The sequence below is a fragment of the Dendrobates tinctorius genome, unplaced genomic scaffold (assembly GCF_039654945.1).
Source record: "Dendrobates tinctorius isolate UK_male_01 unplaced genomic scaffold, ASM3965494v1 ptg000046l, whole genome shotgun sequence".
Taxonomy (NCBI): Eukaryota; Metazoa; Chordata; class Amphibia; order Anura; family Dendrobatidae; genus Dendrobates; species Dendrobates tinctorius.
In genome coordinates, this window is record NW_027361714.1 from 7049406 (window position 1) to 7065232 (window position 15827).

At 47.8% G+C, this 15827-nt stretch overlaps 1 protein-coding gene across 1 annotated transcript in view; it reads left to right on the forward strand.

Annotated features, from left to right (window-relative positions):
• Positions 1-4125: 4125 nt before the first annotated feature.
• The window catches only part of TAGAP (T cell activation RhoGTPase activating protein), a 217662-nt gene continuing 205960 nt past the window's right edge, over positions 4126-15827 (forward strand). The window contains exon 1 of the mRNA XM_073575686.1: positions 4126-4211. Within this exon, the coding sequence (XP_073431787.1) occupies positions 4132-4211 (80 nt within the window). The 5' untranslated portion in view covers positions 4126-4131. The remainder of the gene's footprint in view (positions 4212-15827) is intronic.

Sequence of the window (15827 nt, forward strand, 5' to 3'; positions counted from 1 at the left end):
AGTGCGTGTAGAGACACGCCAAGGCACAAGACAGAGTGCGTGTAGAGACACGCCAAGGCACAAGACAGAGTGCGTGTAGAGACACGCCAAGGCACAAGACAGAGTGCGTGTAGAGACACGCCAAGGCACAAGACAGAGTGCGTGTAGAGACACGCCAAGGCACAAGACAGAGTGCGTGTAGAGACACGCCAAGGCACAAGACAGAGTGCGTGTAGAGACACGCCAAGGCACAAGACAGAGTGCGTGTAGAGACACGCCAAGGCACAAGACAGAGTGCGTGTAGAGACACGCCAAGGCACAAGACAGAGTGCGTGTAGAGACACGCCAAGGCACAAGACAGAGTGCGTGTAGAGACACGCCAAGGCACAAGACAGAGTGCGTGTAGAGACACGCCAAGGCACAAGACAGAGTGCGTGTAGAGACACGCCAAGGCACAAGACAGAGTGCGTGTAGAGACACGCCAGGGTTCAGAGCAGGGCTGCGTGCTAGGAGCTACGCAGGGACGCACACCTCACTGGCCAATGCACACGGCTGTAATGCCAGCACGAGGCACGACTAAGGCACAGGAGGGGGCAAAGGAACCTTCGTGCTAGGAGCCACGCCAGGTTCAGGGCAGGGTGCGTGCTAGGAGCCACGCCAGGGTTCAAGGCAGGGTGCGTGCTGGGAGCCACGCCAGGGTTCAAGGCAGGGTGCGTGCTGGGAGCCACGCCAGGGTTCAAGGCAAGGACAAGGCAGGGAACAAGGCAAGGAATACAGGCAGAAACAGAGCCAGGTCAGAGAGAGGACAGAGTCTAGCAGCGGAGCGTAGGCAGAAGCCCAGAGCCGGGCCAAGGGAAGACCTTGGGACTAGACAAAGAAACGAGCACTAAGGAGAGGAGAAATGGTGCGTGTGCCAGGGAGCACTACAGAGCACCATAGGAGAGAGCGAGGCAGAGCAAGCAAAGACTGAGACCATAGGGAGGAACACAAAGCAAGGAATAGCAAGGCAGAGAACACAGGAAGGACTACAAGTCAAAGCATAGCTAAGGCGAGACATAGCAAAACAGACTAAGACAAAGAACAGCAGAAGGACTACAAGGCAAAGCAAGGCAAAGACAAACATGGCACGAGAGACAACACAAGACAAGAGGCGGAATACGAGCACGGAGCGTGTGCAGAGACGCACTACAGAGCAAAGTGCAAGGGCACAGAATAGAGGGAGCAACCCCACAGACCCAGAGCCTTGCAGGGAAGCAACACAATAATCAGGCCCTGAGCATAGGAAGAGGCGGCCTGATATAGGGCATAGCACCTCTTCCTCCAGGTCAGGACCAGGGGAGAACTTCCGGGATTCTAGACATGACGAGATGATAGCAGAACCAGACAGTGCAGGATCTTAGGAAACGTCACATGATCAGGGTTTCAGACATGACGAGATGATCACCGAACCAACCAGTGCAGGATCCTAGGAAGAACACATGATCCGGGATTCTAGACATGACGAGATGATTGCAGAACCAGACAGTGCAGGATCTTAAGAAACATCACATGATCAAGGACTCCAGACATGACGAGAAGATCACAGAAGGCAGAGCAGAAACGCAGGGATCCTGCAGCTCAGACATGAGGTGAGTCTGCACACAGCTCTAGCGAACATGCAGGACAGCAGACAAAACATGCGCATCGCTCCAGGAGTTCTTGAGACAAACAGACATGGCAGACGTGACAGTACCCCCCTCTTTAAGCCCCCTCTCACCGGGGCTGGAAAGAAGAAAAAAAAAAAAAAATTTTCTTCGGCAGAAACCAGAGTTTAGTACAAACCACTCCAACAATGTTGATCCGACATCTGAAACGGACACCTGCACCGGTCAAGACACAGGAGCCGCTAACGAGACATGAAGATCCAGTGGGGAGGACTGCGGTTAGACAAGCAAGTCTTCTTACTCTGGCTGCCATCATTTCCAAATGAGTCCAGAGGTCAAGGGCCAGGTCTGATTTACATCAGAAGAGTGGTCGGGGTACCGCCATATTCAGGAGAGTCCAGGAGACAGAGCAGATCAGAATCTATAACAGACGGGTCATCAGACGGGTAGCCGAGGTACCAGCGGAGTCCATGGCCTGATTAACTGTGACGGACTCAGCTCCTGCTGAGCCCATTTTTTGAGTGGACCCTCTGGGTCGTGGCACCCACCCACCGAGGGCGAGCTGACCTTGTGAGAATCCACCCCCTATACAGGGAGTGTCAGGGGCAAGACCAAGGGGGTGAGCCACCACGACTGCTGGGACCAGACGGCCGGCTCAGGGGACACTAGACGAGTGTCTGACGACAAGGACGAGCAGGAAGCAAGACGAGACTAGACGTAGGTGCAAGGTATCTTCATTAGAATAACACAAGATCACATACAGAGAAAACAAGCAAAACGTGCAAGGTGCGCGCGTGGGCACGCCAAGGTCCATAACATGGTACGTGCCAGATGGCACGCCTAGGCACAGGTAATGGCATAATGGCATCGGACTCTGGACTGCTGGCAAACCGACAGGGTCCAGGGATCAGGCTGCGGACGTCAGCTCCGGACATCAGGCCGTAGTCATCTGGTTCCGGACCTCTGGCAACGGTCGGCAGGTTCCGGGCATCCGGCAGGCAAACCAGGGTTCAGGCAAGGAGGCACGACAGATATCCAAGCAGGGTGCGTGTTTAGGGGACACGCCAAGGTTCGCAAACGAGACAGGGTGCGTGCGTGTAGAGACACGCCAAGGCACAAGACAGAGTGCGTGTAGAGACACGCCAAGGCACAAGACAGAGTGCGTGTAGAGACACGCCAAGGCACAAGACAGAGTGCGTGTAGAGACACGCCAAGGCACAAGACAGAGTGCGTGTAGAGACACGCCAAGGCACAAGACAGAGTGCGTGTAGAGACACGCCAAGGCACAAGACAGAGTGCGTGTAGAGACACGCCAAGGCACAAGACAGAGTGCGTGTAGAGACACGCCAAGGCACAAGACAGAGTGCGTGTAGAGACACGCCAAGGCACAAGACAGAGTGCGTGTAGAGACACGCCAAGGCACAAGACAGAGTGCGTGTAGAGACACGCCAAGGTTCAGAGCAGGGCTGCGTGCTAGGAGCTACGCAGGGACGCACACCTCACTGGCCAATGCACACGGCTGTAATGCCAGCACGAGGCACGACTAAGGCACAGGAGGGGGCAAAGGAACCTTCGTGCTAGGAGCCACGCCAGGTTCAGGGCAGGGTGCGTGCTAGGAGCCACGCCAGGGTTCAAGGCAAGGACAAGGCAGGGAACAAGGCAAGGAATACAGGCAGAAACAGAGCCAGGTCAGAGAGAGGACAGAGTCTAGCAGCGGAGCGTAGGCAGAAGCCCAGAGCCGGGCCAAGGGAAGACCTTGGGACTAGACAAAGAAACGAGCACTAAGGAGAGGAGAAATGGTGCGTGTGCCAGGGAGCACTACAGAGCACCATAGGAGAGAGCGAGGCAGAGCAAGCAAAGACTGAGACCATAGGGAGGAACACAAAGCAAGGAATAGCAAGGCAGAGAACACAGGGAGGACTACAAGTCAAAGCATAGCAAAAGCAAGACATAGCAAAACAGGCGAGGCAGAGAACACAGGAAGGACTACAAGTCAAAGCATAGCTAAGGCGAGACATAGCAAAACAGACTAAGACAAAGAACAGCAGAAGGACTACAAGGCAAAGCAAGGCAAAGACAAACATGGCACGAGAGACAACACAAGACAAGAGGCGGAATACGAGCACGGAGCGTGTGCAGAGACGCACTACAGAGCAAAGTGCAAGGGCACAGAATAGAGGGAGCAACCCCACAGACCCAGAGCCTTGCAGGGAAGCAACACAATAATCAGGCCCTGAGCATAGGAAGAGGCGGCCTGATATAGGGCATAGCACCTCCTCCTCCAGGTCAGGACCAGGGGAGAACTTCCGGGATTCTAGACATGACGAGATGATAGCAGAACCAGACAGTGCAGGATCCCAGGAAACGTCACACGATCAGGGTTTCAGACATGACGAGATGATCACCGAACCAACCAGTGCAGGATCCTAGGAAGAACACATGATCCGGGATTCTAGACATGACGAGATGATTGCAGAACCAGACAGTGCAGGATCTTAAGAAACATCACATGATCAAGGACTCCAGACATGACGAGAAGATCACAGAAGGCAGAGCAGAAACGCAGGGATCCTGCAGCTCAGACATGAGGTGAGTCTGCACACAGCTCTAGCGAACATGCAGGACAGCAGACAAAACATGCGCATGCACATCGCTCCAGGAGTTCTTGAGACAAACAGACATGGCAGACATGGCGGACGTGACAGGGGGTGAGGAGACCATGCATACCAGGAAAGGGGGGTGAGAGGACCATGCATATCAGGATTGGGGGGGTGAGGGGACCATGCATATCAGGATGGGGGGGTGAGGGGACCATGCATATCAGGACTGGAGGTGAAAGGACCATGCATAGTAGGATAGGTGGGTGAGGGGAACATGCATACCAGGATTGGGGGGTGAGGGGACCATGTATACCAGGATTGGGGGGTGAGGGGACCATGTATACCAGGATTGGGGGGTGAGGGGACCATGCATGCCAAGATTGGGGAGTGAGGGGACCATGCATACCAGGATAGGGGGGTGAGGGGGTACTGTACATCCTACGATAGGGATGAGGGGGGACCATGCATACCACGATTGGGGGGTGAGGGGACCATGCATACCAGGATTGGGGGGTGAGGGGACCATGCATACCAGGATTGGGGGTGAGGGGCAACTTGCATACCAGGATAGGGGGTGAGAGGATCATGCGTACCAGGATAGGGGGTTGAGAGGGCCATACATACCAGGATAGGGGGGGTGAGAGGACCATGCATATCAGGATTGGGGGTGAGGGGACCATGCATACCAGGATAGGGGGTGAGGGGAACATGCATATCAGGATGGGGGATGAGGGGACCATGCATATCAGAATTGGGAGGTAAGTGGTGCCATGTATACCAGGATTGGGGGTTGAGGGGGTACCATTCATCCTATGATAGGGATGAGGGGGGACCATGCCTACCAGGATTGGGGGGTGAGAGGATCAAGAATACCAGGATTGGGGGGTGAAGGGACCATGCATACCAGGATTGTGGGGTGAGGGGACCATGCATTTCAGGATAGGGATGAGGAGGTACCATGCATACCAGGATGAGGAGTGGGGTGCCATGAATACCAGGATTGGGGGGTGAGGGGACCATGCATATCAAGATGAGGAATGGGGTGCCATGCATACCAGGATTGGGGGGGTGAGGGGACCATACATACCAGAATAGGAATGAGGGGGCCATGCATAGCAGAATAGGGATGAAGGGGTACCATGCATACCAGGATATGGATGAGAGGGCCATGCATAGCAGGATAGGGTTGAAGGTGTACTATGCATACCAGGATAGGAGGCAGGCAGCACATGCCAGAATGGGAGACCATATGCCAAGAAAACGGGCGTAGAACGGGTTCATAGCTAGTACACACACACACATATATATATATACATATATATTGTAAGGTAGCGCTGTCATTTACTTAGGGGATTCTCGCTTGCAGCGAACAAAAACCAGTTCCGGCACGGATTTTCCATCAAATCATACAGTCCTTGTGGTTTATTCACGCCTCATAAACCACAGCAGCAACAGAAAGTTCACTTAATAGCATTACCAGCATAGCGTCCATTATAATGCTTCACTCTTATTATCAATGTCCAGTACACAGGCTCACTTAGCCTCACAATTATCTCACCCACGTCAGGGCTCCTCATGCGGCTGCAGCATTCCGCACACGTTCGTTCCCTCCAGGGAACTCTCAGGCACACATCGCCATTGCTCCCATCCACTTCACACGTGCTGTCTGGCAGGAAGTTCCATCTCTGCAGGACCTTCCACACTGGACCAACCAGGTCCCAGCATTCACCACATGTGACCTACCCTGGCCACATTATATGGTCTATAGGCCCACCCACCGTGTCACGTGACTATGACCTCATCACAGGTCCTTCACACCCTCACAGTCTTTTACTACAGGCGTTTTCAGACACACCCCTGGGTGGGTTTGTAGGTAAATGGCCCGCCCAACTCCCAAGTTACCTAGAGACTTCTCCCTTATACCTTGAAATAACACCTCAACAATACCATTGCTGATCAATACGCATAACTAAGTCTCCATCTCAAAGCCACCCCCTTTGAGATACACAACCATCCTTCAGGATTCTGCCACTCATCCTCTCCCTTGGAACCTCCACACAGCGCCCCCTAGCGAACATAGTGGTTACCACAATATATATATTTATAGATATATATATGGATATCTATATATATATAAAACTGAATGTATGTATGTGTGTATCACCAACGAATCATGAAGCATCTTTCATTTCACCAGAGCTGTTCAAAAGAAGCTGAGCTGTGATTGGTTGCTATGAGCAACAGTTTTCCTTGCACACAATCACTAAGCATCTCTCATTTCACCAGAACTGGTGAAAAGAAGCTGAGCTGTGATTGGTTGCTATGAGCAAGTTTTCCCACTAGACAACACCTCAGCAGACACTGACATGGTGGAAGAAATATAGCATCCCTGGGAACATAAGCTCCCAGCCATTGTCTGCCTCCCAGAAAAGAGTAGCGAGCACATGACAGAAATGAATCCACCCTCCCGTGCCTATATACCCATCACACATCCTCCATACCAAACCATCAAAGTGTGAAAAAATGGATCCGTTCCAGATTTGCAAAAAACTAATTGGACGGATCCGTCGCAGCAGCCAGTGTATGAAATTTAAAGGAACAGAACTCTGGAAAAGGGGAGAGAGAGAGACCCCAGTGTCTCTTAAAGGGATCAATGGTATGGAAGTTAGGGCAAATCCACACTGCGCTTTGGTACTGACCCCAGGCCTCTCTTAAAGGGATCCCTGGTATGGAAGTCAGGGCAATTGCCTTCAAATGCTCTGGTACTGACCCCAGGATCTCTTAAAGGGATCTCCTGTATGGAAGATAGGGCAAATCCCTCAACGCTCTGATTCTGACCCCAGAGTTCTATTAAAGGGATCATTGGTATGCAAGTAATGGCAAATCCACTCAGCGCTCTGGTTCTGATCCCAGTCCCCTCTTAAAGGAATCCCCGGTATGCAAGTAAGGGCAAATCCACTCTGCGCTTTGGTACTGACCCCAGGCCTCTCTTAAAGGGATCCCCGGTATGGAAGTTAGGACCGTTCCACTCAGTGCTCTGGTTCTGACCCCAGAATGACGGGATGATGTGGGATATTAGGGGTAGTAGTCCGGTGGCTATGGCAGATGGGATGATGTGGGATATTACAGGGAGTAGTCTGGTGGCTCTGGCTGACGGGATGATGTGGGATATTAGGGGTAGTAGTCCGGTGGCTATGGCTGATGGGATGATGTGGGATATTAGGGGGAATAGTCTGGTGGCTCTGGCTGACGGGATGATGTGGGATATTAGGGGGAGTAGTCTGGTGGCTATGGCTGACGGGATGATGTGGGATATTAGTGGCAGTTGTCCGGTGGCTCTGGCTGATGGGATGATGCGGGTTATTAGGGGTAGTAGTCCAGCGGCTGTGACGGGATGATGTGGGATATTAGTGGCAGTTGTCCGGTGGCTCTGGCTGACAGGATGATGTGGGATATTAGGGGTAGTAGTCCGGTGGCATTGACGGGATGATGTGGGATATTAGGGGTAGTAGTCCGGTAGCTCTGGCTGACAAGATGACGTGGGATATTATAGTGAATGTGGCTATGCGGAATGGGTGGGGCTCTACACTCAGCGTTAAATTCAAATTCAAAGAAGCTTTATTGGCAGGACTAAATACACATTAGTTTTGCCAAAGCAAGTGTACGAAAGAGAATGGGGATAGGGACTTTAGGGATGTTGGGTAGGGGTTGTAGGAAAGGTGGATGGGGCAGATCCAGGATGGGGCTATAGAAGTCCATGGCATAGGGAAGGTGGATGGGGGGATGGGGGCAGATCCAGGATGGGGCTATAGAAGTCCATGGCATAAGGGGGATGGGGGCAGATCCAGGGTGGGGCTATAGAAGTCCATGGCATAGGGAAGGTGGATGGGGCAGATCCAGGGTGGGGGCCATAGAAGTCCATGGCATATCATAGTTCTCTTTCTCGCAGTCTATGACATTTGCTCACATATTGCGCTGCTATCTCCACTGCTCCCTCTTCTTCCCCAGCAAGATATATGTTTTCTCTTCCTCCTTTATATATATATATATATATATATATATATATATATATATATATATAATCATTATAATTTGTTATAACTAACCGTAGTTAGTTACTATGCCTGGGCAGTGCCGGACTCTTCAGCTAGTATATATATATATAAAAGCAAAGCAAAATTCTTTGTTCAACTGTTGTCTATGCACAAGGGAAGCACACCACCCTGTACATATAACATTGTATCTCCTGATGGGGAAACGTCATACAGAGTACAGAAAAATATTAATTTTCTGCATAACTGGAATATTTTTTTTCCATAACTATCATAATTGTTTTACTAAATCTGTTGCTGATATAAATCTGTACCAGTTGTAGCTGATGTTTCTCTTACTATTTTCGTAGCAAAATATTTGTTCAACATCTTTGCAAAATCTTCATTTAAAGGGTCTTGTCTGATTATAAATTATTTTTATTAGGCATGAATTCATTAAACATAAGAAACGGGGATATACACACCTTCCAGCTTCCTTGCGAATCAAGCGCAGGCTGCTCTGGAGGTCTATACAATTAGGAAGTCATAAGTAGTGTTGAGCATACCATCCGATATCGTGAAGTATTGGATCGGATTGGTTCGGACCGATACCCAAAAAGTATCAGGTATCGCCTATTCCGATACCGGAAACCCATGCAAGTCAATGGGGCACAAATATCGGAATTAAAAAAAACCCTTTCTTTACTTGCACATCCAGTTCGGGAGGGGGGAAGAGTGTGGTCGGTGCGTGGGCGGACACTGTGCGTGTCTGTGTGTGCGGGCAGGGTCTGTACGGGCCTCTTGGGGTTCTGTGCGGGCCTGCCGGGGGTCTGTGCAGGCCTGCTGGGGGTCTGTACGGGCTGCCAGGGGTCTGTGCGGGCCTGCCGGGGGTTGTGTGTATGTGTGTGCAGGCATCGTCCGATGGGACTACAAGTCCCATCGGGCTATGCCTGCTACAATGACAGTGATTGACACATTAGCCAATGATGGGACAGTAGTAGTCCCATCATGCGGCTAATGTGTTGAATGTAAAAAAAAAAAGAAACATACATACTACATACATACTACTACATTCATACAACGTACATACATACTACATACTACATTCATACAACATACATACATACTACATACTACATATATACTACATTCATACAACATATATACATACTACATTCATACAACATACATACATACTACATACATACTACATATATACTACATACATACATGCTACATACATACTACATATATACTACATTCATACAACATACATACTACATACATACTACATATATACTGCATTCATACAACATACATACATCAAACATACTACATACAATACATTCATACATTCATACAATACATACATATAGACATACAGTACATACAACATAGAGTACATACTCACCATCACTTGTCACTTTGATCCCCGAAGCCAGTGTCATCTGTAAAAAGTATTAAAATAACAAACAAGCAATATACTCCCTGATCTGTAGAAATCCACGAGTGTCCCACGACGATCCCCCGTGGAGAACAGCAGCAACAGCTGATGCGACCACTCTCTAGGGGCCCCAGGAATACAATGACGGGAAGTAGGTATCCTTCCGCACTGTATTCCTCCGCCACTGTAAAAAAAATAGTCCCTAGTCTCACTTTTGGCATTGCTGTGTGAGAAAGTTCCAACGCAGCTTTTGCCATAAAGTGAGACCAGTGAACTATAGTAACCTCTCAGTGATGCACTGCAGGAGATCGTCGTGGGACACTCGTGGATTTCTGCAGATCAGGGAGTACATCGGTTGTTTGTTATTTTAATATTTTTTTACAGTGAGATGACACTGGCTTCGGGGATCAAAGTGACAAGTGATGGGTGAGTATGTACTCTATGTTATATGTACTGTATGTCTATATGTATGTATTGTATGAATGTATGAATGTATTGTATGTAGTATGTATGTAGTATGTATGCTGTATGAATGTAGTATATATGTAGCATGTATGTTGTATGAATATAGTATATATGAAGTATGTATGTAGTATGTATGTATGTTGTATGAATGTAGAATATATGTAGTATGTATGTATGTATGCTGTATGAATGTAGTATACATATAGTATGTATGTAGTATGTAGTATGTATGTATGTTGTATGAATGTAGTATATATGTAGTATGTATGTAGTATGTATGTTGTATGAATGTAGTATACAGTATATGTAGTATGTATGTAGTATGTATGTATTCTGTATGAATGTAGTAAATATGTAGTATGTATGTAGTATGTAGTATGTATGTATGTTGTATGAATGTAGTATGTATGTATGCTGTATGAATGTAGTATATATGTAGTATGTATGTAGTATGTATGTAAGTAGTATGTATGTTTTTTTTTTTTTAACATTCAACACATTAGCCGGATGATGGGACTACTACTGTCCTATCATTGGCTAATGTGTCAATCACTGTCATTGTAGCATGCATAGCCCGATGGGACTTGTAGTCCCATCGGACGATGCCTGCACACACACACAACCCTCGGCAGGCCCGCACAGACCCCCGGCAGCCCGCACAGACCCCCGGAAGGCCCGCACAGACCCCCGGCAGCCCGCACAGATCCCCGGCAGGCCCGCACAGATCCCCGGCAGGCCTGCACAGACCCCCGGCAGGCCCGCAGAGACCGCGCATCATGATGCACACAGACCGCGCATCATGATGACATAATTTCAGCAGCCAATCACAACCACAACACTGGCTCATTGCATTATGGGAACTTCCGATTCCGGTATTTGATGTTGTAAAAATATCGGTACTCGGTATCGGAATTCCGATACAGCGAATATCGGCCGATACCCGATATTTGCAGTATCGGTATGCTCAACACTAGTCATAAGATCTACAGGAAAAAAAGGTCTACAATTTGGAAGTCATAGTACGAATTACAGGCTGCAACAGTTAGGGCCCCGTCACACATAGCAATCTCGCTAGCAAGATCGCTGCTGAGTCACTAGTTTTGTGATGCAACAGCGATCTCACCAGCGAGATCGCTATGTGTGACAGCGATTAGCGACCGGCCCCCCTGCCGGTATCGGTGATCGTTAATGGAAAGCCCTGCATATTTTTGGGGTCGCTGGTCTCCCGCTGGTCAGCACGCCCCTTAGAAACCCGATGTGTACCTTAGTTACCAGCTCCCTGCATCAGCGCACTGGTAACTAAAGTACACAGCGACGTCGCGCGCTCGGTGTCGCTGTGCTGATCGCTGGTGAAGCTGTCTTTTTGACAGCTCACCAGCGATCATGTAGTGACTCACCAGTGATCCTGACACGTTGATATCGTTGTCGGGATCGCTGGTGAGTCGCTATGTGTGACGGGGCCCTTAGTTGAATAGAAAAGCGAGTCATCGGATGTTTCTCTGATGCCAGTTCCGCAACTGGTGAAGACCTCTGTGCTCGATCTGCGGTAGTGCTGAAAGATAAGTATGCCTCCATTTATTATTGTTATTCAATCCACATTTTTTAAAAATATATTTTACTGTGAGACAACCCCTTAAGAAGTGGGATACATATTTTAATGACTGAATTTCATCTTTTCACTCAGCTTCATTGCCACCAGTATCTACCCATACAATCCTTTTCAAATATTTCTGAAAGATTGAGTCTTTTCAAAAAGTTCACTGAAGTTGAGCATTGTACTAATAAGACCCTTATGTTGCAACAAGTTAGTTTGTGAACTGTCTTATCTCCTGAATAATCCATGATCAATTATGAGAGGTATTATTGAAAAGTGGAAACATTTAGGAACCTCAACAACTCAGACACAAACTGGCAGACCACGAAATTACAGAGCAAGTTTGCCATGTGCTGATGTGAGTAGTGCATAAGCGTCACACAAGCAAAGAAACCTCTAATCGAAGGAGATATTAGTGCCATATTTCCTATCATGATTTTATCTTTCTACAGATAGGAAACATGTCATGCACAGTGGGGAAGACTAAGTGCAACACAAAGGGATGAGGGGAAAGATCCTAGACACTAGGGAAAGGGTGAGTGGAGACCCCTAGGCAGCTCTGATGACACCCTACCTGCCCTACCATCCCTAAATTAGTTCCTCACCAATCACCGAGCAGGATCCCTAGAGCTGGGCACTGGATAGGGGGGGATGAGCACTGGTCAATCCCCACTGTAAACCATAGACAAAAAGGTAGACAGACAAAGGGAATGAACTTGAACAGACTCAGAGAGGTAACACCAAATGTTCTCAAACAGCTCCAGAGAGGAAGTTAACTGACTGCTATAACTCCAAGCCTTCACAAGTAAAAAAATGTGAATATCACTGGCAACAATCTGGAGCAGACTTGGGATTTATAAACCGCCAGGTACAGGTGTGTCAACTAGAGCTGGAGGGAGGTTGCTGCTGGGTCCAAGAGTGAGAATGATTAAGGAGGTGTCTGTAATGCCAAATGCAGAGACCTTCTTCAGCCAGATGCAGAGCGACAGCCTGTTGCATCTAACACACTCGTGACAAAACATGGCATCCCTCTGACCAATATTAATTTAGAGGTGCTGCAGCAATCGCCTGGTGATTTAAGACAATGCTTTACGTTTGCAATTTTGTCATGACGTTGAAAACATGTCTCTCGTATCTGTCATATCTATGCCATTCTTAAAAACCCAATATTCAAAATTTGCAAAGGAGGACAAAATAGATCAAAGTAATCTGCTTCTCTGTCTGGTCACGCTGAGACTAAAAGTGAGCTATCTCCATAGGCCATACATTTTCAGCCTTCCACAATTTTTTACCTAAGTACTAGTGATGACGAGCAAGTATACTCGTTACTCGAAATTTCCCGAGTATGCTCAGGTGATCTCCAAGTATTTGGATGTGCTTGGAGATTTCGTTTCTGTTGCCATAGCTGCATTATTTGCGGCTGCTAGACAGCCTGAATACATGTGGGGATTGCCTGTTTGTTAGGAAATCCCCACATGTTTTCAGGCTGCCTAGCAGCCGCAAATCATGCAGCTATGGCGACAGAAATTAAATCTCCGAGCACATCCAAATACTCGGAGATCACCCGAGCATTCTCGGGAAATCTCGAGTAACGAGTATACTCGCTCATCACTACTAATTACCTGTTCACAACAGGGAGGGGTCATCTAGAGTGTCTTAGCCTTGCTTGAATATTCACTATGAAATTATGAAATGGCTTATACATTTTATAATTACATCTATGACAAATTATAACTGACACATCAGTGTTAAGTGTCCTCTCAGTGCTCATCTTTTAATTCTCCTGAAGCCAATGTTGCAATAAAGCGGAGCTGTAAGAGCTGCAGCTGCTAACGTATTTGTTATTAGGAAAAGTTCATTTCTCTTGTTTTGTGTTAGTCTCATGTCTCACACTGGTAACTCCCCCTTTTATTTAAGGTAAGCTCAGGAGGCAGATTCTCACGTAGATCAGTGTCCGGCCCATAGTCCTGAACATCTCATTTACACATAATAAAAACATGGATTTCTCTGGAATAAGACATTGTATCGCAGATATTAAGGTATCATTTTATCCAGTTTCCTATGACTTACATGCTCATATGACCATGCTACCTTAGAAGGTTTGATCCCACTGACAGATTCCCTTTAAAGCGATGTTGTCAGCACTAGAGTTGAGCGACTTTTGGTTTTTTAGGGTCGCGTTTCGTTTCGTGAAACCCGACTTTTCCAAAAGTCGGGTCGAGCAAGATCGTCCGATTATAGGGAAAAGTCAGGGTCGTCCCGAAACACGAAACCCAATGTAAGTCAATGGGGAATAAAAGTCGGCAGTGAGAGGAGGACAGGAAACACACCTACAGTGCCCATTTGAATGCCAAAAGCATCAATTCTTCTTTCTTAAGCTTGTCAACCTTAATTAACTTCATAATACAAGTTACGCACTGAAAAATGGGGGTTATTTGGCTACAAACTGTGAGGGGGGAGGGCTGGCTCCAGGTTTTCATGTGCCCTGGGCGAAAGAGCGCCCCTTTAACACATACCACAACTCATCATGCTCCGATACGGCAGAGAAATAGCGGTATAGTACAATGAAAAATACCTCACTTTTTACATCTCATGACGAGGCCCATCTATTTCTCCATACAGAATCATTGGTCCCATATAATGTTTGAAACAGTATATGATGAGCTCCACATAATGCTACAGTATATGTTGGTCCCCATGGATGAAGCTCCACTGTCTTATGGGCCCAAATAATGCTCCAAACATAATGGGCCCCATTTCTAATGCTCTAGTGTATAATGGGCCCTGTAAATGCTGCTCCAGTGTCTGATGTCCACCTTTGGAATGTTCCATGGTATGGTGGGCCCCATCTATCATTCTCCAGAGTATAGTGCTCCCCAAAAATTGCTGTCCCAACATTGAAAACAATCAAATAAGTCTCCTCGCTAGGGAATCCCTGTACTTGTCTGGACAGGTGCTGTAGCTTGCTTAACAGCTCGCCAGCCGTTCTCACGCCCAGTATGGATTACACGTGATTGCACAAAGGTGAGAAAGGGTACCGTATCCCCAGATAACATGTATGGATAGCGTACACATTCAAAATATATGTCTCAGGAGGAAGGCTCAGACGGTGTTAGGCCCAGTATGGATTGCACGTGATTGCACAAAGGTTAGAAAGGGTACCGTATCCCCGGATAACATGTATGGATAGCGTACACATTCAAAATATATGTCTATACAGCATGAGGCAGGCTCAGACGGTGTTAGGCCCAGTATGGATTGCATGTGATTGCACAAAGGTTAGAAAGGGTACCGTATCCCTGGATAACATGTATGGATAGCGTACACATTCAAAATATATGTCTATACAGCATGAGGCAGGCTCAGACGGTGTTAGGCCCAGTATGGATTGCACGTGATTGCACAAAGGTTAGAAAGGGTACCGTATCCCTGGATAACATGTATGGATAGCGTACACATTCAAAATATATGTCTCAGGAGGCAGGCTCAGACGGTGTTAGGCCCAGTATGGATTGCACGTGATTGCACAAAGGTTAGAAAGGGTACCGTATCCCCGGATAACATGTATGGATAGCGTACACATTCAAAATATATGTCTATACAGCATGAGGCAGGCTCAGACGGTGTTAGGCCCAGTATGGATTGCACGTGATTGCACAAAGGTTAGAAAGGGTACCGTATCCCTGGATAACATGTATGGATAGTGTACACATTCAAAATATATGTCTATACAGCATGAGGCAGGCTCAGACGGTGTTAGGCCCAATATGGATTGCACGTGATTGCACAAAGGTTAGAAAGGGTACCGTATCCCTGGATAACATGTATGGATAGCGTACACATTCAAAATATATGTCTATACAGCATGAGGCAGGCTCAGACGGTGTTAGGCCCAGTATGGATTGCATGTGATTGCACAAAGGTTAGAAAGGGTACCGTATCCCTGGATAACATGTATGGATAGCGTACACATTCAAAATAAATGTCTCAGGAGGCAGGCTCAGACGGTGTTAGGCCCAGTATGGATTGCACGTGATTGCACAAAGGTTAGAAAGGGTACCGTATCCCCGG